Source organism: Festucalex cinctus, chromosome 3 (genome assembly GCF_051991245.1).
Source record: "Festucalex cinctus isolate MCC-2025b chromosome 3, RoL_Fcin_1.0, whole genome shotgun sequence".
In the NCBI taxonomy this organism is placed as follows: domain Eukaryota; kingdom Metazoa; phylum Chordata; class Actinopteri; order Syngnathiformes; family Syngnathidae; genus Festucalex; species Festucalex cinctus.
The window spans coordinates 29023812-29045028 of record NC_135413.1 but is presented as its reverse complement, the minus strand read 5'-3'; the positions used below and the strand labels follow the sequence as shown (position 1 = coordinate 29045028).

The 21217-nt window shown below is 41.7% G+C and overlaps 3 protein-coding genes and 1 non-coding gene across 11 annotated transcripts in view; 2 read left to right on the top strand and 2 right to left on the bottom strand.

Annotated features, from left to right (window-relative positions):
* Positions 1 to 6904, bottom strand: part of srpk2 (SRSF protein kinase 2) — a 47013-nt gene extending 40109 nt beyond the window's left edge. For 4 of the 6 annotated variants that reach the window (XM_077517391.1, XM_077517392.1, XM_077517394.1 and 1 more), the window contains exon 1: positions 4625 to 4804. In XM_077517391.1, the coding sequence (XP_077373517.1) occupies positions 4625 to 4713 (89 nt within the window). In that variant the 5' untranslated portion in view covers positions 4714 to 4804. Of the gene's footprint in view, positions 1 to 4624; positions 4805 to 4912; positions 5106 to 6719 lie in introns of those variants that run through there. The other 2 variants (XM_077517395.1, XM_077517393.1) reach the window with 2 other exon arrangements.
* Positions 6214 to 6287, bottom strand: trnat-agu (transfer RNA threonine (anticodon AGU)). Its single transcript has one exon. It is a non-coding gene; the product is annotated as a tRNA-Thr (tRNA).
* A 45-nt stretch (positions 6905 to 6949) lies between the features above and the next one.
* pus7 (pseudouridine synthase 7) lies at positions 6950 to 16759 on the top strand. Of its 3 annotated transcripts, XM_077517404.1 has the most exons (18): positions 6964 to 7069; positions 7646 to 7808; positions 8055 to 8354; positions 8434 to 8518; positions 8873 to 8992; positions 9071 to 9212; positions 10395 to 10412; positions 10592 to 10703; positions 11467 to 11544; positions 11626 to 11754; positions 12558 to 12683; positions 12763 to 12824; positions 12904 to 13064; positions 13142 to 13268; positions 14655 to 14756; positions 14823 to 14952; positions 16089 to 16180; positions 16291 to 16759. In XM_077517404.1, exons 3-18 carry the CDS (start codon positions 8065 to 8067, stop codon positions 16425 to 16427), a joined length of 1911 nt encoding a protein of 636 aa, XP_077373530.1. In that variant the 5' UTR covers positions 6964 to 7069; positions 7646 to 7808; positions 8055 to 8064; the 3' UTR covers positions 16428 to 16759. The 3 variants fall into 3 exon arrangements, with proteins under 3 accessions (XP_077373529.1, XP_077373531.1, XP_077373530.1); XM_077517403.1 differs by lacking the exon at positions 7646 to 7808 and having other exon boundaries at positions 6950 to 7069; XM_077517405.1 differs by lacking the exons at positions 7646 to 7808; positions 10395 to 10412 and having other exon boundaries at positions 6950 to 7069.
* A 144-nt stretch (positions 16760 to 16903) lies between these two features.
* On the top strand, positions 16904 to 20909 carry aplnr2 (apelin receptor 2). Its single transcript, XM_077517407.1, has 2 exons — positions 16904 to 18803; positions 19268 to 20909. The coding sequence occupies exon 2, from the start codon at positions 19327 to 19329 to the stop codon at positions 20638 to 20640; it is 1314 nt and encodes a 437-aa protein (XP_077373533.1). The 5' UTR covers positions 16904 to 18803; positions 19268 to 19326; the 3' UTR covers positions 20641 to 20909.
* The last annotated feature ends 308 nt before the right edge of the window (positions 20910 to 21217 follow it).

The window sequence follows — 21217 nt, the reverse complement described above, 5'->3', positions numbered from 1 at the left end:
TCCTTCAACTGTATCGTTTCATAAAAGTGAACTGAAACCATCAGTTTGCAATGTATGATGCCATTTTAAAAATCACCTTCACGTGTGCTCGATGTGAGCATTTCCTGAGTCAAGTCAGGGGCATAGAGGGGGCAAGCGTTATAGGGACACGGTTGCTCAGCGAGATTCCCTAATCGGAGAAACGACACTTCAAAACATTCAATCACGTGTAAAAAACGCACACAGGGTGAGCCTAATACTTAAGTCCATGTGCAAATTTCACTCCAAAAGATGACGAAAGAGAGGGGAGGAGAGGGATGGGGGGGGTGTTAGCTGATGACTCTCATGAGCGGATATATTTTAGGAGCCAGTATTGAGGCTGCCGCGAGCTATCTTTAAGCGGCCTACTTCCCCATACTGCCTGGTGGATGCTGGCAGGGGAGAGAGAGGATGCACACAGAAACACACACCTACTTCTTGGACACAACAAAGCAGCTACGAATCAAAGCAAGACAAACGCAGACGATATGTGCGTTGCTCTTTTGCTCCTGTTAACGCTGACGTGCTCGTGTCAGCAGCTCTAATGTCTCTAATTGTTACACACTGCCCTCAAGTGGAAAAAGACTCACGTACACACAACACACGCAGACAGTGTAGGAGTAATTATGTGCGTTAAATAGTCTAGATCAAGGGTGTCCTTTTTTTTTTTTCTTGCAAGGGCCACTTAGACATTCTTGACCTTCAATTTATGTAACACATGAAACTAATCTATTATTGTAAATACGGATAAGCAAAATTTATTTAAAAAAAAAAAGACAAGCTAGTTGATACAGCTTGTCAGGGTGGCCTGTGGCCCTCTATCCCAGTACATTTTGATCCGCCCCTGTATAGCGCAATAGCAGAATCACAACTTTACATTTAGACACAAAACAACAGCAATCTGTACAAAGATGACCTTGACATGGAGCCCAAAGTGCAGCAAAGAATCTCCATTCCAAGGTGTGTCTTACCAGGTGATGGAAAACGAGGAAGAAAGACATAACACATTTTTTTTGTTCTCCTGTTTTGCTACCCAGTGTAGAAAGTCATAAATTATAATGAAGGGGAACCATACGCAAACAAATGATGTGACTGCCAGTTATGACACTCATTATGACACAGAGTAGCGGTAGGCTTGCTCAAGAGCACCTCAAATGAGGGAGGAATAGAAACGTAGCCCTCTAGTCGTCCATCCAACCCTTTGCGTCGACGAATTCTGTTGTTTGCAATGGCAGCAAATAAATACACACATAATGACCTCATTTGTTTACAAATGTGGGTCATCACTCTGCTTTCAGATAGCAGCAGCATGCTACCGGAGACAAGGGGAAGCGGGTGGAGGAGAGTCATAGCACTTCACCTGCTGAGTAAGGGCTTATTACCTCGCTACCTCTCACAAGATGGATGCCACGACACGGGAGTTTGCTTACACACCACTCAACAATTGTGTACTATCCATCCATTATCCGAAGCATTTACTAATTATACCAAAAAGAAATAGGGGATTACGTCTACAGTGTGGAAATTATGGAGCATGCACGTGATATTTATGAAGTGTTATTGAAAATGGAGACAGGTGTTGTTTTATCTTTGCAGTGTGAGTTCTACCTAAAGAGTCTACAGTACACTGCTGCCCCCTAACGGCTAGAATGAGTGACACATACATAACCAGTAACAACAACAAAAAAAGATTTTTTTTTATTTTTTTTTACCCCCTTGATTTTATTCCTATTTTTGCACTCTGTCTGAAATGCCTTAAAATGTCACAAGATGGCACCAAAACACTGCCTCGTAGGAAAATATACATTGGTGTAAAGGAAATAACTGTATGTTGATTGAAGTGAAACATCTCTACTGAGAGACTAGCTAGTCAGGGGTGAGCTAAGTTTAGCCTTGGTTGCTAGGAGGAAGTTATGGAGAGTCTTCACCGCATGTACATGTACACTCACACAACTAAGCGTGAATGTTAGCAGTTCTTCACTACTTGCCATGAATAGTTTTGCCCCCAATAGTGTAATGAGAATTTTTTTAACAGCTATAATTGTAGTTCTTACACAGCATGACATTGAAAGCATAGACTGTTGTTTAATGATCACAATGGCAGCAGCCTCACTAAAATGAAACTGACAGACTAAAACACGCGCGCGCACACACACAAGTAAAACCTAAGTAGGCTGCAAACAAGGAAGCAGCAGAGACGGAGCAGTTCAAAGTGAGGGGAATGAGTATCGACTGTGTTGTACCCGCGCCGGCATTCATCATTATTGGTCGGCGGAGAGGAAGGGATGTTTATATGCATGGCGGCCCAGTCGATAAACAATAAGGCCGTATAAGACTTTACTCAAAACATTAAAATAAATAAATAAATAAATAAATAAACGTGTTAAGCTTCGAGCTTCTTCTGCAGTTGCTTGTTGCAGCAGTATGACAAAGCACCATTTTTTTTTGTGACTGTGGAATTTATTTTCCTTATTGTGGGCGCAATCAATATCAGCCTCGACTAGTTGGATACTTAAATGTAAATGCCATAGAAAACCAATTTTAAAAAGAACATAAATTCCTCAAACAAGGAATAGGCCAACTTGCCAGCTAGGTGCTTGCTACAAAATTCTTCCATCCAATCACTGAGCTACTTCCTACGACTATTGGCCAATCACTGTGCGACCTTCCAACTAAAATGTGTCCAACCAATCACAATAGTGCCACCTACAAAGATTTCTCCAACTAATCGCTCAGTTTAAATTCAACCAATCTTTGTGCTGCCAGGATTCGACCAATCACTGACCGGACTTTATACCACAATTAGCCCAACCGATCATCAACCTCGTCAAATGTATCCAACCAATTGCTGAGCTTCTCTTCTCCACGATGCTTCTAAATATCTCTAAGACTTATTTACTTTTTAAATCAAAACATATTGGTTGATTTCAAGAATAGGTTTAGTGTACACATTTAATAATAGAGTGTTTATTTTGTTTAAGTTTCTTCATCTTTTTCTCCCTTGGTTTTAAAGTGAAACATTGCTACAAGTCAGGGACGGGTTCTATAACGCTATATTGCCCAACTAGTTGGAGGCTTACAAAGAGCTACCATGGAAATCCCATCAAAAAGAGCACACCAGCACTGTTTTAAATGTTTTTGTAAAGGTCAACTTACCACCACTGAACCAACAACGGGTCAACGGAAGCGCTGTTGATGAAAAGAAAAAAGGAGCGGCGCAATGACTCCCCTTGTCCCGACGAACGAGTACAATCACAGTGACTGACTGAGGCTCACTGCCTTATTTTGGCCTGGTAGAGAACATGTTTCCATGGTAATGCACACAACACACACACACAGCAAAAGGCATGGTGGGACGTTATTTTAGGGAACAGTCTTAAAGCAGTGAAGACAGAAGGGATTAAGTTGCAACAGGCCAACTGTAGACCAAACGTAGCAACACCATCGGGAGACATCTGCCATTTAGTGCCCATTCACTGCCGTCATAGCACACTACATGTCCGACATTGCCAATTTGAGCTGTAATTGCCAACTGAGTCATAACAGATTTTAGAACTCAAGTAACTTTTATTGCGCTAACACCAAAACGCTGCCACAGCCTATCAAAATTCCTCAAAAATTCTATCTTGCAAACGCCACATGGCCAAACCTAGGAAACAGGTGAGCTGTGATTGGCCATTACCTGATCTCTAAGCAACTGTGATGTCATTTTCAGTCAACAGTAATTGGCAAAATGGCCACCCCTGCGATGAAAAAAAGCAGGTGTATTTTGTTACTTAATTCATACTCCATAAATGCAATATTATTATTATTCATATTCTTTATTTTGTACTTGACTTCCCCTTTAAAGCTTTGTCGACAGCCTGATACTGGGACCGGTGTAAACCAAAAAGGCTGATTCTTGTACGAGTCCAATCCTGTTAGGACTTGACAAGTCAACGTTGATTATTTTAAATGCCGTTTTTATTTTATTTATTTTTTGTTTGTTTTTTTTGCTGTCATTGTTTCTACTTCAAGTAGCCAGCCCGGCTAGCGGCAAGCTTCTTAACCTCAGGGTCGTGGGTTCGAGCCCCACGTTGGGCGAGGTGTTAATTTTTCCTTAGTTTTTGCTTTTTCATTAAGGGATATTTCCTCAGTTATCTCATCTACGTGCTACGTTTTCATTTAAAGTCGTGTGTGGGTCGATTCCAGTTACATTGACAGCAAAGACGAGAGTGTGACCAAAACAGACAACTTCCTGTTGGTGCCAGTGAGTGACGTCACGTCAATCCCAACCCTCCATGGAGAGCCCCCACTCACTACACACACACACTCCAATTCGCATGCACTTTACACAGCCACTGCAGACACTGATAAGATTCTCCACACCAGAATCGCACACACCCAGCACCAAGATCAATGTTGACATTTCAACAAAATGCATTCATCTTGCAATATTCTGCATAAAATGCACATCAGTAGTGTGTCAACCCAGTTGCAACTTATCTGCAGCATCCAAACATGCACACGGTGTAGACCGGCGGGCGTCGTGCATAGAACGGCACCGAACGACGGCAGACAAAACGCTCCTCACACCCCTCATATCAACCCCCACTGCCCGGCTTACCTCCGATGAGGACCCGGCTTCTCCTTCTTCCCCTTCGGCCTCCTCTTCCTGGACTGCATGGCCAACACTAGTGAGTTGACACCGAGCATGGCATGAGCAACGTCCCGATGCGAGGGGAAAAGGGTGCAAGGAAGCAGAGGATGAGAGGGGAGAAGAGAGAACACACGTCAGAACGAGGCATGAATCTCCGGCGCCACTTCCGGTTCGATTCGGCGCAAACACAGGCGCAAAAGCAAGGAAGCGGTGTGGTTTGGGGTTGGGGGGGGGGCTTTGCGGGAGATCACGCACCTTTCCTGGAGATCATGTTTTTCCTCCTCTTCCTCTGGGCAGCAGCCAGCACAGACACGCACACTCTTACATCCACACGGTGCTTTTTTTTTTTTCTTGGCTCCCTCTGCAGGTCAAAACGGGAATTGCGTGCAACTACTACTCGACTCCAGTATGATTCAGGGACGATTGTAGCATCTGGAATTGAGGGGTGCTTCAACCCCGAAGAGAATGTTGATTTCACAAACAACTCGCCCTTGTATTGAAACACATTACAGTACTGTGCAAAAGTCAACCATTTAAGTTGCTGTTTCACTGTGAAAGCGCCACATATTTGCACATTCACAAATTCACTGATTTGTGTTTTACTGCGGAATCTATCCATCCAGCTATTTACACTTTTTATTTATTTTTTTATTTTTTATGAAACGCCGTATGACTCCACAGCCCAAGTAATTTTCTAAAGAAGAAAGTACAGTCAGTGTACGTTAGCTATAATAGGGGCTGAGCCCTGTCATGATGAATAGCAAAACTCTGCGACTAAGGCAAGGCTCCAAATGTTTTTTTTCCTTTTCTTTGAAGAGCAGTTTTACTAATCAGTGACTTCATTTGAGGACCAACTTTTTAATTTTGAGGTACAATTTTTTTGCTGGTTAACCTTTGGGACCTGAAGTAAGGGTTTTATTAAAGGAAATGAGCAATTGTTTTTCTTCTTTATATAATAAACTGTTTTTATTTCTTAAATTCAAATTGTGTAAACTGTATTCTCTTTTTTAGAAACATTTTCAGTGGGCAAACTTCAAATACAAATTTTAATTCTATCTGAATGGGTTAGCAAAACTAAATTGATTTTATTTAATCCACTGGAAGAGATGAGAACCAAATTACCTAATAATAATTTAAAAAAAGTAAAACTAGAATGTAACTCAGTAGAACAGTGATTCCTAAACTACTTTACTGGTTTATATGGCTAAATTTATGCTTTGTAAAAATATATAGCTAAAACATACATAAAAAAAAAGAGCCAATTGTGGCCTTTGCACAGCACGCACATTTTGTAAAGAAAACATATAGTAGCAAATACTGTTTGCACTTTCAAAACAAATATACTGAGAATGTATTGATTTGGACGTTTTACAATAGAGATTAAGTTCATAAAATACATTCTAGTCCATAGCAGCCACCGTACTTCCTTGTTACATTCTCTACTACTTTTCCTGATGTAATGCTAAATTTAGTCGGATTCATTTTTATGCACGGAGTTTCATATGAATTATTTACGTGTGTGTTATTACGAAAAAAAATAAAAATAAAAATAAAAAAGGCACCGCTGGGATTCGAACCCAGGATCTCCTGTTTACTAGACAGGCGCTTTAACCAACTAAGCCACGGCGCCGGTGCCCAGACCGCTCACATTTCAATACATATGGTTGAACAACCACCAAACCTGCCGTACTATTTTTGATACTGAACTGTGTGAATGACGTTCGTCTGGAAGCAACTCAAGGAAACAAGTGCACTCGAAGTGAATGTTTTTTGTTTTGTTTTGTTTTTTTTACCAGTATTTACTTAAATAGATACAAATTTGTTGTTTATTGTGGCATTGATACAAACGGCTAAGCTTTTTTTTTTTATGACAGTTAGTATGATCGCTTTCTTTAGGAGAACTAACCTACCAGGTTACTCCGATTTAAGTATTTCAACTTATTATTATTATTAAAACACTTAAATATTGTGAAAACACGCTAAATATACCTTAAAGAGACACGAAATAAGAGTATAAAATGGCCGTAAACGAGTATCCTCTGTCGCAAATATCTTCACTCACCCGTTGATGCACATTCTACTGCTTGAAACACAAGTACAGTAGTACACTGTAAACTCATAGCTTGTGAGTCGGATACTCCAGCTATACGTAATCTGGTTGATTCTGCACCAATTACTCAAATGTCTTAGTCATAGAAACACATTTTTGCGTCATGTGAGGGCAACGTGAACGGCGCATGCTTTGATCTCGCCTTTTCAGATCTCTGTCCGATGATTATTATTATTATTTTAAGCTGTGGGCGGGGTATATCGTAAAACCCCGGAAGTAAATCAGCGCATGCGCTGATGTTTACGCACGTGTTCGGTAGTAGATTGGCTCGCTTGATGTTGTGCTGCTGTCTCCGTACTCAGGTAGTTTGAACCAGCTTTTCGGGATAGAGCCTTTTTTATTCACTTATTTCGCCATGTAGCGCCATTCTTGGGTAGATAATATATTGCTAACGTATAATTAACGCTGCCAAGGTGTTGGCTAGCACATCCTATTTCTCCCTTGTGCTAACATCCGCGGATGCTAAGCTACTCGTTTCAATGTTAACATTTCTTAAAGGGCAAGTGGCAAGCTTGTTTTAGAGGTTGAGCATAATTGTGTTCATCTTTGTTTTCATTCGTTGTTCGATATTGGAGGAGAAAAAACAACTGTCATACCATCGTTCTGTAGTGACTAGAATTAGACATGCAGTGTTTTTCACAATATAACAATTGTTTAAAGCTATCTGTCTAAATCCTCAAAGGATCAAGAATTATAGAACACTTTAGTTTGCACACACTTAATTCTTGTCTTGCTGAAATGCCTGTCTCAACCGAGTGCTCGAACCCCCCCCCCCCCCCCCCCCCCCCCCCCCAAAAAAAAAAATAAAAATACTGCTCAGCCAATGGCGAATGGCGATTCAAGCTTTCGTTACCGTGACAACTAAGCTTTTCAACTAGAGTGGCTTTTTGGGCAAGCTCACCTCTCTTCATTTTGCTGAAAACGATATGCATGACCCCCGCGACCCTTGTGAGGAATAAGCGGTCAAGAAAATGGATGGATATGCATGACAGCAGTGCTGAATCTCTTCGATGAGGCGTAACAGCGTGCTGGCTCTCGCCAGTGAGTGCATGCTGACTATTTGTTCCTTTTTACTAGTAAATGCAAAGGCCAGAGTTAGTTTTTGTCAGGAATGGATTGATATAAAAAGTATCTATTTTCCCCAACTATATTTTATTTCCTTATTAAAAGCACCAACCTTCAATTTCCTAAATTCCTGGTTTATTTGCATACTTTTCTGTGGATTCTCCTGTAAAGTTTCCAGTCTGTCACAATGTCTTTATTTTTATTTTTTTTTATGCATCCCAGCTTGCTTAAAATGGATGAATCCAAGCCGGAATCGGCTCCAGTCGTCCCTGGGGAGAAGAGAGGCTGCCCGGAGGATGAGGAAGACGAAGCGGCCGTGACCAAGAGAGCGAAACTTGAGGATGAACACGAGAACGGCGCTCCTCAGGGACAAATGAGCGGTGGTGAGGAAGAGGTGGAGGAGGAAGATGGCAGCGGCGAGACGTTTGCCGACATGATGAAGCACGGCCTCACCGAGCTGGATGTGGGCATCTGCAAGTATGTCAGCAGTCACGAGGGTTTCTCGGGAATCCTGAAGGAAAGGTTTGTTCTCGAAGATCATACGCTGTTCTTCCGCCGCCTTTCTCGCACAGCTATTGATTTGTGATCACTTTTTACTCAGGTACTCTGATTTTGTGGTGCATGAAATCAGCAAAGAAGGAAAAATTGTGCACTTAGATGACCTCTCGATTCCTGAAGAGGTTCAGGTAAGCCAAACATTCACTCGTGATAAATACTCTGGTCAAAGAAGTTGACTGAAGTTGAATTGACATGCAGCATATGGGTTTCGTTACTATGACGACTGGAATTTTTTTGTTATCTTTGTGTACTGTCAATTCATTCTACCCCAACACCAACAGACCCTTTTTTAGAAACAGGGAGCAAAATATTTACTGAATGAATTTCGCACCTAATGAGTGGCCAGGCACCCCAGACACAATTATTAGTCTACAAGCCATTTAAAGTAAATTTTCCAGAATTTGTCTCCCTAATTATTCCAAGTTTGTGAAATTGTGAAGCTGTCTGTGCATTGTTTGTTTTGTGTGTGTTCGCTCCATCAGGAAGCAGCAGCAGCAGCAGAAAGTCCATCGCCTGATTGCACCGTGCTGACGGAGGAGCAGAAGAAGCAGCTCGGGGAGCTACAGCTGTTCAAGAACAAAGAGAGCTTCGTCTCCATCGAGGTGCTTTTACATTCGCTGGATCCTTATGTTGGGTTAGCACCACCATGTCTTATCACGCCCTGTTTATCTATTTCATAGGGGGATGAGTCAAAGGAAAAGCGGACGCTGGTTCACAAGGCCATCAAAACTCAATTTCCCGGCCTGGAGACAAAGACGGAGGAGAAAGATGGTCGCAAGTTCATCGTGGCTTACCACGCTGCTGGAAAGAAGGCTCTGGCTGGTGAGTGGAGGCATTAAATCACTTAATAGAGTGCAACCACCATGGTCCAACACAACCATATAATTCATCTTTCGCAACAGTGTTTTCCATTGGAAGTAATGAAATTCTGGTCAACATTTTAAGTCACTCAAGTGAACAAAATGCGTTGTTAAATGCATGACGATTAGTCTGGATTACACTGCAGGTCAAAGTGGCCAATCCCGATTCTTTGCCTATACTTGATATATTTCCTTGTACATTTCAAGTAATGGTTTCAGTGATTAATGAAATAACTTAATAACCACAGGGATCATTTTTCCACACGGTCTAATATTACTGCAGTCACGTGGACCTTCCTCCATGTACTGTAGAAATGGAGAGGAGGAGATGGTAAAATGCAAAGATCTCCTAAACTGGGCTTCATTTAACACTAGACAAGGAAGAATTGAAATGGACTGCATACCAAAACAGTACATTTATCATCACCAAGATTAAGGAACTAATGTTGGCTATCTTGTTCAAATCCATTTGCTTTACTAAACAAATGCTTAAAAAAAAAAAAAAAAAAAAAGTATACAGATAGCCAACTCTAGACTCTAATTAACTGGCACCCATGTCACTTACCAGGACAGTTGCCGCCTTTAAAAAAAAAACAAAAAACAAAAAACAAAAAAACCCTGAAAGCTCAAAATCAAAGATACTACAGTGAAACATGATGGCGGCGATTGTAAGTGGACAAAAATATCTGCACCTCATCCATATGTTGTTATGTTTAGTAATGCAAAATCAGATCATAGTCGATTGGTTGATTCATTGATGGGATAATCAGTAGAATGCTTGATTTAGAAAAATAAATAAATAAATAGTTGATCACCGCAGCTTTTGGAAGGAGCCTGATTCCAATCTGATGCGTTAAAGTTAGAGCAAATAAATCTGAATTGTCACTTGTCACTTGACCCTTGGAGTGTAAATCCAGCCTGAAGCACTAGCATGACTTCTCAGGATGTGAACCCCTCATTGACGTTCTGATGTGGTTCACGAGTCACGACGCATCCGCTCACCTGCTCGATCCTTTTTCCCCGTCCATTCAAACCACAGTCCAGTCGTGGGTTCGTTTGTGCATGCGCCTCAGCTCCTCGCTCACAAATATCTTATTCTCAGTAACACTCTTTTATTGTCTATATTTTGCTATTCTTGGAATAGAGGTGAAGACATCAGCAGGTAAGAAGTTCCTCTCCACAAGTAAGCACAGGAGATGTCAAGTGTGAAAGCAGATTTTGCCATTCTGTAAACAGTTACTTTTAAGGAGAAGTAGACTTTATTATCTCAAGGCGAATGTCTCAAATATGATTTTAGACATTTGATGTGTTGTTGTCCCCCCCCCCGTGTATGTTTAAAAGCACCGAGGAAACACTTCTGGCCCAAAAACCGCGGCAGCTTCTGCCATTTTGTGCTATACAAGGAGAACAAGGACACGATGGACGCCATCAATGTGCTGTCAAAGTTCCTCAGGTATGAGTGTCGTTGAAGTTCTCCGTTAACACTCGAAAACACTATTTTTGTTGAGTTAGGTCCGATAGCTGTTTCTAACAAATTTGTGGGTGCAAAATCCAAAACTGGTCTCATTTATGAGGTTTGAGAACTAAGCAAACCGCAAAAAAACCAAAATGGAACTTACCATGGTTACAAGGTTAAGAGAAAAGCCAGGTCTGGACCTCTTAATTTCTACAATGTTAGCTTTCTGTTTGCAGATATTGATAGTACTGACTTAATTGGGCGTTGCACATACCTCTCACCGCACTTTCTGAATTGTGACTGCACAAACAAGTTGACAAAAAGCTGTAGTTAAGTACAATCGCATAATCGTCTTACTAGTCTTTCTACAGCTTAGCTTAGCTAAGCAATTTTGCTTATTTGGAGGCTTCGCTGTGGAGAAAAAAAACTTTATTTAGTATTAATCAGCATAAAAATCTAACTCATCAGATTTTTTTCCCCCAAATTGTTCCCTAGCATAAAAAAATGCGGGTTGTTCTAGTGTTCATTATCAAATAAAAACACCTCGACCTACTTTTTTTACCTCAGAAAATGAACTCCACTCTAATACACATATTGTTTCATGAACGATGTTGTACCTTAATGTTTGCTTTTTGGATGTAGATGTTTGTAAAGCTGCTATTCAAATAAAATTATTACTACATTTGCCGCAAAGTTTTGTGTATTTTCTTGGTCTAAGCTCCACTGACTCCCCGTTTTTTTTTGTTTTGTTTTTTAAAAGGCTCAGACCCAACATGTTCTCCTACATGGGCACAAAGGACAAGAGGGCCATCACTGTGCAGGAGATCGCTGTGCTCAAGTGAGTGCGGAATAGGTGGTAGGCGGTCTGCGGCCGACGGATGCGTCGCTCACATCGGGAACCTTCTGTCTCTGTGGCCAGGATCACAGCAGAGAGGTTGGCCCACCTCAACAAGTGCCTGATGAACCTCAAGGTCGGAAATTTCTCCTACAAGAATCACCCTCTCAAGCTGGGGGAGCTGCAGGGGAATCACTTCACAGTGGTCATTCGGTATGTGAAATGTTGTGCTTCGCTATGAAGGCATGTAAAATCGTACATATTCCTGGATTTTGGCAACCCAAACAGACCGTTTCTGACAGCAGAAACAATATATTGTATTATGCATACATCTGTATTTCTACTGATGTAACTGATGTAATGTGTATTTAGCTAAGTGACTCCTATTTTTTCAGTTTTGACTACTTCCTAGCAAGGTTATTTTAGTTAACTAAAACTAACTAAAAATCTAAATCTAAAATAAATAAAATAAAAAAAAACAATTTTGTGAACAAAATAAAAACAAAAATGCTTTTTAAAAAACGAAAACTAACTGAAACTACTTTTTTATGTTTACAAAACTCACTATAATTATAGCAAAAATGTCCTTCGTTTTAGTCTTTAGTAATTAATTTATGCATGAGCCTTTGGGGATGATTTTAAATCATCATAATTGATTTTAAGTACGGTAGATTTTATTTTGATATTTAACCGGAATAAGGACGTTTGAAAGTGTGTCACACAGAAGTGACGTCATCTCGCAGGAGCCAATAGAAAAGCACCTTCAGATGGTGTTTTTTTTTTTAAATATTGCGCACAAGTAATACACATAAAAAATAAAAAACTAATACTGAAACTAACTAAAACTAAATTAAAACAAAGCATTTATTACCAGAACCACCCTGAAAACTAATTAAAATAAACTAAATTAAAAAAACAAAACAAAAAAAACCTCAAAACGGAATCAAAACTAATGTGCAAAATTCCAAAACTATCACAACCCTGCTTCCTATTCACTTATAACATCTTCACACCAGGAACATCTCGGGAACCGACACGCAGGTCCATCAGGCCATGACGTCCCTCAAGCAGACGGGATTCATCAACTACTACGGCATGCAACGCTTCGGCACCACAGCCGTGCCCACGCAGCAAGTCGGCAGGTAACGTCGTGCCGCGCACGCGCCACCTTCGCTCACACGACATGCTAATCAATCCACTTTCCTTCTTCTGCCGCAACAGGGCCATCCTGAAGAATGACTGGAAGCAAGTGGTGGATTTAATTCTGAAGCCTCGTCCCGGAGGTGCGAAGGCATTCATTAAACCGCTCGTAGTGGAATTTTGCGGCGCTGTTAACGTTTTCCGTCATACGTCTCCCCGCAGCTGAGAAAGAATTCCTGGTGCGCTGCAGGGAGGAGTGGGCCAAGACTCAGGACCCCGACGCGGCCCTGAAGAAGCTGCCCAACAAGCGCTGTGTGGAGGGCCAGCTGCTGCGGGGCCTGTCCCAGCACGGCAAAAATAACATCGTCACTGCCTTCGGACTGGTTCGTGAAATTTTTTTTTTTAATTTGGAGCGAAGGCCCCTCGGTCATGTTGTGCTGTTCTGTGTCCTTTCATGCAGATCCCCCGGAACAACCGCCTGATGTACATTCACAGCTACCAAAGTGTGGTGTGGAACACCATGGTTAGCCGCCGGATCGACGCCTTTGGGCTTACAGCCGTGGAGGGCGACCTGGTGCTCCGAGGAAGTTAGTATCTGTCCTTTGGATAGCTGACTATGTCATATACAGGTAGTCCTCTCGTTACGGACGTTCGACTTGCGAACGTCACCTGTTTTCTAGGTTTGGTCATGTGACATTCACAAGCTGACCTGTGATTGGTTACCTGAGCCCTTATGGTGTCATTTTCAGTCGACAGCAAGTTGCAAAATGTGTTTTTAAGGGGCTCCAGGTGGAGGAGTGGAACCGTCACCTTCTGTGCCAGTTGGCGCGGGTTCGGTCCTCTGCCTGGGAGACCCCATGTGGCTTACATGAAGTAAGCTTGTGAGTGAGTGATTTAAAAAAAAAAAAAAAAAAAAAAAAAAAAAAAAAAAAAAAAAAATTGGTTTTAAAGGTAGTAATTGTACATGAAAAATAATGAAAATATCAAAGTTAAAATGGGCAAAATATTAATGTTTGACTGCCAAAAATGGCTATAAGTAAAGTATCCCTTTAAAATATTCATAATTAATGTAAGACATAAAGCTAACTACTTTGCGGATTTCATTTATTGCGGGTATTTTTTGGAACCTAACCCCGGCGGAAAATGAGGGAACACTGTATTATAACTTAATAATAATAAAATAATAATATTAAAATGTATTTTTTATTTAATTCATATATTCTATAGACAGTATATACTGTACAGAATTTCATTTTTATTTTTAACATATTTTAATTTTTTTATTTAAAAATAATTTCATGAAAATGAATTTTGAAAGATGTATTCAAGGATCTTCTCGAAAATAAAAGCCAAACGTCCGTTTGTCACTTTTTAAAAAGTGCGCATGCGGAAGACCATCCTGCCAGCTCTCCTACTCGTCCGGAGTAAACGCCTACACTGCAAAAATGGGGAGTGAGATTTACTTGAAAATGCCTAGTAAAAGTTGCACTCAAAAATTCCAAGTAAATTTTAGAAGGAGCTTAAGTATAATTTCTGATATGAAAAAACATTACTAGATTTTTTTCAAGCAAATCCTGACATTTGATATGTCAAATGTCGGCAACGTGCGAGTGGATGTCCTCTTGCGGCTCTCACTCATTTTCAGAGTATGCGGTGAGATGGGTGGAGCTACAACGATGAATGGCTGAATCCGAAGCTCAACGGCTACATGCTACAAACACTCGAAGTGCGCATGCACAGCTCGGAACGAGGACGCGTGACGTCGTTATGTCAGACTGATTGACGGGATCGGGAACCAATCATTGAGATGATCCAACCGGAAGACGCAGCGACAAAAGATCCTTGAATACGCCTTTAAATTGAAAGTGATTCGACTTACAAACAACCTCTCAAAACCCACTGCGTTCATAAGTTAAGGACTACCTGTACTATAATTCTGGTCTTTCCGAGAATGAATAATTGTTTCCCTAAAGCCAAAGCACACATCCTGTCAGAAGAAGAGGCAAAGAGCCACTCCATACACGACATCGTGATGCCGCTCCCAGGCTTCGATGTCATCTACCCTTCTCACCACGGTAAGAAGGCAACATCTTTGCTTTGTAAAAACAAATCAACATGGGGAAATGTGTGTGCGTGGGCAGTGGGTAAAGGTTACAGAGAGATGCTGAGCGCAGACGGGCTGGATATCGACAACATGCGTCACAAAATTAAGGACTACTCGCTGGCTGGAGCCTACAGACGCGTCCTCATCAGGCCCAGCGATGTCAGCTGGTGGGTACTCCTTTTGACCATTTAATTATTAACATATTGTTGATAACGCATTAACTCCCAAGAACAACGTAAGTTGTCCGTTATAACCAAAGCACTGAGTTTCAAGGTCACGTTGCGTCGTCTGATATGTTTTTTGTATTCTGATGGTGGGTTGAACTAGACCTGACGCTTGAGCGGTAATGATCCACGCCGCCAGCAGAGGGTAGCGGTGCACCATTTTAGATTCTGAAACGTTGAATTAGCTGATTATATGGAATGAAACAACTGTTGTACATAATGTTGTAAAAGAGAGTTCTACCAAGTTTAAATGGGTTTTAAGTGCCAGAGGGGTAAAGCTATCAAAATATGGTTTCTCTATTGCAAATTTTAAGCGATTGTGTTTAGGGAAACAGCCATTAGTTTTGTTCATAACACTTACAGTTAATTGTTTTCATGTGCTGATTTAACATTCAACTGTGTCTTATTCAGCTTATTTCCGCTCCTTTACATACTGCATTTAAAAATGACACCCAACATAGTGCAATTTGATATGCAAGAAAAACCTTGTTTACATATTAACTAACTTATTTGTCAAAGGTTCACTAGACAAGCGTTTGAGCCAAGGGACATATTTTACATTGCAAAATATATCACAAGAACTGGAAAAACTGGTTCATTGTAAATATGCTACAGTAAAGTAGTATTGTTGTTAAATTGGATAATTTTCCAAAGCACTTGACTAGACCACTTAAACAGATACTTATTTAGCCATTTTTGGCAGTCAAAATTTTGCCTATAATAAATTTGATATTTTCATTATTTTTCATGTACAATTAGTACCTTTAAAAACACATTTTGCAACTTGCTGTCGACTGCAAATGACATCACAAGGGCTCAGGTATCTAATCACAGCTCAGCTTGTGAATGTCACATGACCAAACCTAGAAAACAGGTGAGCTGTGATTGGTTACCCTTGTGATGTCATTTTCAGTCGACAGCAAGTTGCAAAATGTGTTTTTAAAGGTACTTCTTGTATGTGAAAAATAATGAAAATATCAAATTAATTATAGACAAAATGTTAACTTTTTATTGCTATAATGGGCTAAATAAGTGAATTATCCCTTTAAAATTCAATTCACTCTGTCTTTTCTGTGTAGGGAGGTGATCGAGTATGATGACCCCAAGATCTCCCTGGTCCACACTGACTTTGAGAAAATTGAGAACAAACCAGCACCGGTATTCAACAAAGGTCAGGACTCAGAAGAAACATTGCTGTGAACAACAAGCAACGCTTTGTGTATATAAAATCTCGAATTAACATATAATAATTGTTAATTTTTGTACTTAACCTCATAACAGAAGGGAAGTACCGCGCTCTTCGGCTGGAGTTCTCGCTGCCGCCCTCGACGTACGCCACCATGGCCATACGGGAAGTGCTCAAGTTGGACACCAGCATCAAGAAACAGACGCAGCTCAACACCACCTGGCTCAACTGACGCCGGGACGCCGGCCTCAACATGAGGTACATCTGCACAAGCAAATTGTTTGGACACTTCAACAAAGCAACAACACTTCTTCGCTTTTGCAGGGTGTGAATGAGATTGGCTCGTTTTTGTTTAGTTTTTTTTGTTTTCTTTTAACCATCGAAACACACTGATAAGTGTTTTATATTTGATGTTTCTTTTGAAATTACTTCAGTGCAGAGATGGGGATTTTCTTATCTGCTTGTACAAAAGTTTGACTTTGCTTTCTTTTTTAAGAATAACATTCAACTGAATGTACGAGCGGCTCCGGCAGAGAGGATCAATTAAAATCACTGAGAAGCTGAGTCTGTTGGTGTTTTTTTGTTGTTGTTGTTTTGGTATAAAACACTCTAGAGTCTTTGCAAGTCATCAAAGAAATGTTTTGCCAGTGTTTGTAGTGGGAAAAATGTACTGCACTCCTAATACTAAGGAAAACACTGAAAAATGTAAAATTCTGGGAAAATGTGACAATTTTTCTTTGACAAAATGGTTAATATTCATAAAAATATCTTTATTTCATGTTTAAATTGTAATTGTTTGTGAAGTCAAAATTGTATCCAAATTTTCCTATTTATTACTTTATTCTTGGATTTTTTTTTTTTTCATTTTACCCATGTTTAATCTTATTTTATTTTTTTCCATGAAATTTTCAAACCATAATCCCTAATAGGCTACTAGTATTTTATTTTATTTTTTAAGTTATATCAAAAGTTTCTAATTGGTCGGTGCTAATATTTCCGTTTTCCTTTTTTTTTTCTTTTTCTTTTCACAAGTCAATAAAATCAACAAAACTAATTCACTAACTTTATCATTTTTTAGAGTAACTACACTTTTAATTGTTCTGTCTTCCAAGTAGGGCTGGGTCTAAAATATCGATATCAAATCGACATTCCTTCTCTTAACCCAATATCGATTCATAAAACCATGAATTGATACTTTTAATACAGCAATGGCCAAAACAAATGGCCGATTGTTTTCCCCTTGAAATGTCATTGAAAAAAGCCGAAGTTTCCGACGACGTGAAAGTACCCTGATTGCACCATTTTGCTTACGTAGCATTAGCAAATGTGTAGCGCATGTTATTCTGCTGTCCCCGAAGCTGTTTAATGACACCGCAGTTGGAGTTAACTGTAAAACTAAATGCACAACGTTAAGGACTAAATCCACTGTATATTTAAATACAAAACACGCTTCGTTTTTAAAACATTGCTAGCCTAGGACTAACAGGAAGTTAGTAAATGCTAACGGAAAGTTAGCATTGACTTCGGGAGTGTTTTTCCTTCAAATAACGACTCCAATCGGGCCCTTCTGAATCGAATCAAATCGATTTTGGAAATCTGAATCAATACCCAGCCCTACTTCCAAGTGTGTATTAGAAATCACAAAAAAATTCAAACGGCTGGACGGAAGTATCGTGGTCATCTGTGATCATTAATGTTGCACGGGATGTGGAATAAAAACATACAGAACCTCTTGGGCGCTCCCCACTCAAATAGCCAGCCTTGTTTGGGCCATGGAAACGCTTGTATTTGCTCCACTTTTATTTCCTTTTACACTGTTTGTGCGTGCGTGTTGACTAGCCAAAAGAAAAGACGGGAAAGTATGCCGAAGCATCTGTTCCCGTAACAACAGCTCGACGCTAACGTGACCTCTGCACTTGCTGTTTACTGTTGGGAGCATCTGGGCTGTTTACACGGCAACCCCAGGCCAAGCTAATGTCATCTAGAGACATTAAGTTGTAGTCTTAAAAAAAATTTGATCCATTTTGTCCTCTCATAAAAAAAAGTTGTTTAAAGTTAAAATTTAACATTGGAAGGATACCAGGAAGTGAAATTCAGAAAACTATAAAATGTTTGGAATTTAGTATTTTATTTTTTAATTTTTAATATTTGGGAAAGAATTGTAATGTTTGGTATGAAAGGTCTCGTGAGGTCTCTTGGGCTGCTCTCGATTGCGTGTTGACTTTTAAGTGTTTGTTAGCTGCGTGGGGGAGAAACAACAAATTGAGCACACATTTGTATGGACGTGCATTTGGATACAATGCATTGGTGTTGCTTTGCATCTGTGTGTGTCTGTGTAAGCAATATCCTTATTGTGTCTCCTGGGAAGCGTCTATGTGCTTGAGTTGTGTGGGAGGGGGTGTTGTTTGCAGGTCTCGTAACACCCACCGGTGTGGTCTGCTATGAGGACAAGTTTGGGGGGGGGAGATGGGTCAAAGCTCATATAGAGGAGACACCATCTTCACCGTGCACATTTTAGGAAGAAAGCTACTACAACTAGGAGAGAAGCTGATTTTCCCCCCCCACCCCCCGGAAAGGATTTCAATTCAAGCTGATGGAGTTTGTGCAGGTAAGTGAGCGTCCGGTTCACCACTTTGTGATTAAACTACAGCGAACCGACTCACTTTTTGGCTAGAAAGATATGTTTGATGAAAACAAGTTGAACAACACGAGTCATTAGCAGCATCATGTCCTGCGGCTGTTTTTTCTTCAACTGGAATTGGGGCCTTACACAAGGTGGTAGGAATTATGAACAGTTCAAAACAGCAGTCAGTCAGACTTCTGCCAGAAAGGAAAAAATAACGCCTCAGATGCACTTAAAATGATGACTTGCATTTGACCTAAATTTGAATGTGACTGGTTAATTCTGAACACAGACACCTTCCCAATTATTACATTAGGGTGTGCATACTTTTGCAACCACACTACATTGTTTTTCCCGATAACCTAGGCCACCCCACGCTCTTATGTAAAACAATTAAAAGAACATTTTTCATGAGCGAATGTTTCTGCAAACTGTTTTTCCTCTCATAGATCAGCACGGCCAAGTCGAGAAGAGCGAGCAACTAATCCGAGTTGGAAAGATCGTTTGAATGGAGTCCAACATGTCAAACGCAGACTCCCTGACCTCCCCTTCGCCGCCTCCTTTCTTCCAATGCGACTACACGGACTGGTCTCCCTCCTTCTCCATCATCCCCTCCGTCTACCTGCTGGCTTTTGTGCTGGGTTGCCTGGGCAACGGTCTGGTGCTGTGGGCCTACCTGAACCGAGCCGACGGGAGGAGGAGGAGGAGTCACCCGGTGGGATTTGGGAGGCCGTGTTGCCGAACCGAGCAGGAGTCCGGCTCTCCATCCAGAAGACACGCCTCCTCCAGCTCTTGCTCCTCGTCTCCCGGGACCCCGCCCCCGTCCCGCTCCCTGACGGACTCTCTGATAGCTAGCTTAGCATTAGCTGACCTGTGCTTCCTGGTGACCCTCCCCCTGTGGGCGGCGTACACGGCCCTGGGGTACCACTGGCCTTTCGGGCGGACGCTGTGCCAGCTGAGCAGCTTCCTCACCGCCCTCAACATGTACGCCAGCGTCTTCAGCCTGAGCGCGCTCAGTGTGGAGCGCTACTGGGTCCTGACCGGGTGCCCGCGCCGCCGCCGCCGCCGCCGGCCCCGCCCCCTCAGCCGGGCCTCGTGGCCGCTGGCGGGGTTGTGGCTGCTGGCGGTGGTGCTGGCACTTCCCGGCTTGCTTCTGCGCTCGGCGCAGGAGTCCGACTGGCCGGGTGAGTCGGGTTGGATCGCGTGCCAGATGGACTACTCCGTGCTGATCGGAGACGAGCCGGATGAGGACGAGCGCGAGCGCGCCCAGATGTGGTGGGCGGCGGTTCTCAGCCTCAAATCCACACTGCTCGGCTTCCTGTTTCCGCTCGCCGTCCTGCTGGTGTGCTACTGTTCCCTGGCCCGCCTCCTCAGCAGGCACTTCGGCCGCGGGCCTCGACCCGACCGACGCCGTCGCCACCAGCGCAGGCTTCTCAGGGTCATCGTGACGCTAGTGTTGGCCTTCTTCCTTTGCTGGCTGCCTCTGCACGTCAACAAGACGTTGTCCCTCCTCCTGGAGTTCGGCTTTCTGCCGTACTCTTGCACCTTGGATCGGATCCTGCTGGCGGCCCATCCGTACGTCACCTGCGTGGCCTATCTCAACTCCTGCCTCAACCCGCTGCTCTACGCCGCCTGCGACCCGTCCTTCCGCAAGAAATGTAGGCGGACGCTCCTGCCGCCGTGTGGCGCGTGGAGGAGGAAGGAGGTGAAAAGGAGGGAGGCGCCGAAAGAGGAGGGAAGCTCCGACGGCCCTACAAGTACGAGAACACCTAACGAAACGGTAGGCAAGACTCAGGAAGCGGACGTGATCACTGAGGGGTGAGCAGACCCGGACAAGACGTAAACATTAGAATGGATTATCCGGTTCATGGCACCAAGTGTAAAGTTCGAAGCGACTCTTGACCTGGACAGAGAGGGAGAAAAGTGACGAGGGAGAGACGTGAAAAACAATGGGCAAGATCTGGCCCATCACATTATTTACACTTGTCAATTTTAATAAATAATAAAAAAGTATGTATACAGAACCCCCACAATGAAATCCCAATGAATATTGCTTTATGCAGTCTCTCATTTTTACTTGCAAATATATCTTTCATACAAAAAAATACTTTAAACTTTTTATTATCCAGTAAGTATATATTTTTTTCATATAAATTTGCACTCGTTGTTTTTGTATGAAAAATAAAATGGTGCAAAAGACATGCCCATTTGTTTTATAGTGTCTTACTTTATTTTTGCATTTGTATTTTTTAGCTGTATTATATTCACACGTTTTTATATCTATTTCATAGTTTCCATTTAGTTGGTGGAATTGCATTAAATATTAATTTTATGTATAAAATCTTTAAATTTTGTCACGTCATTAAGTATAAATGGATTTTATTTATAAGCACACTATA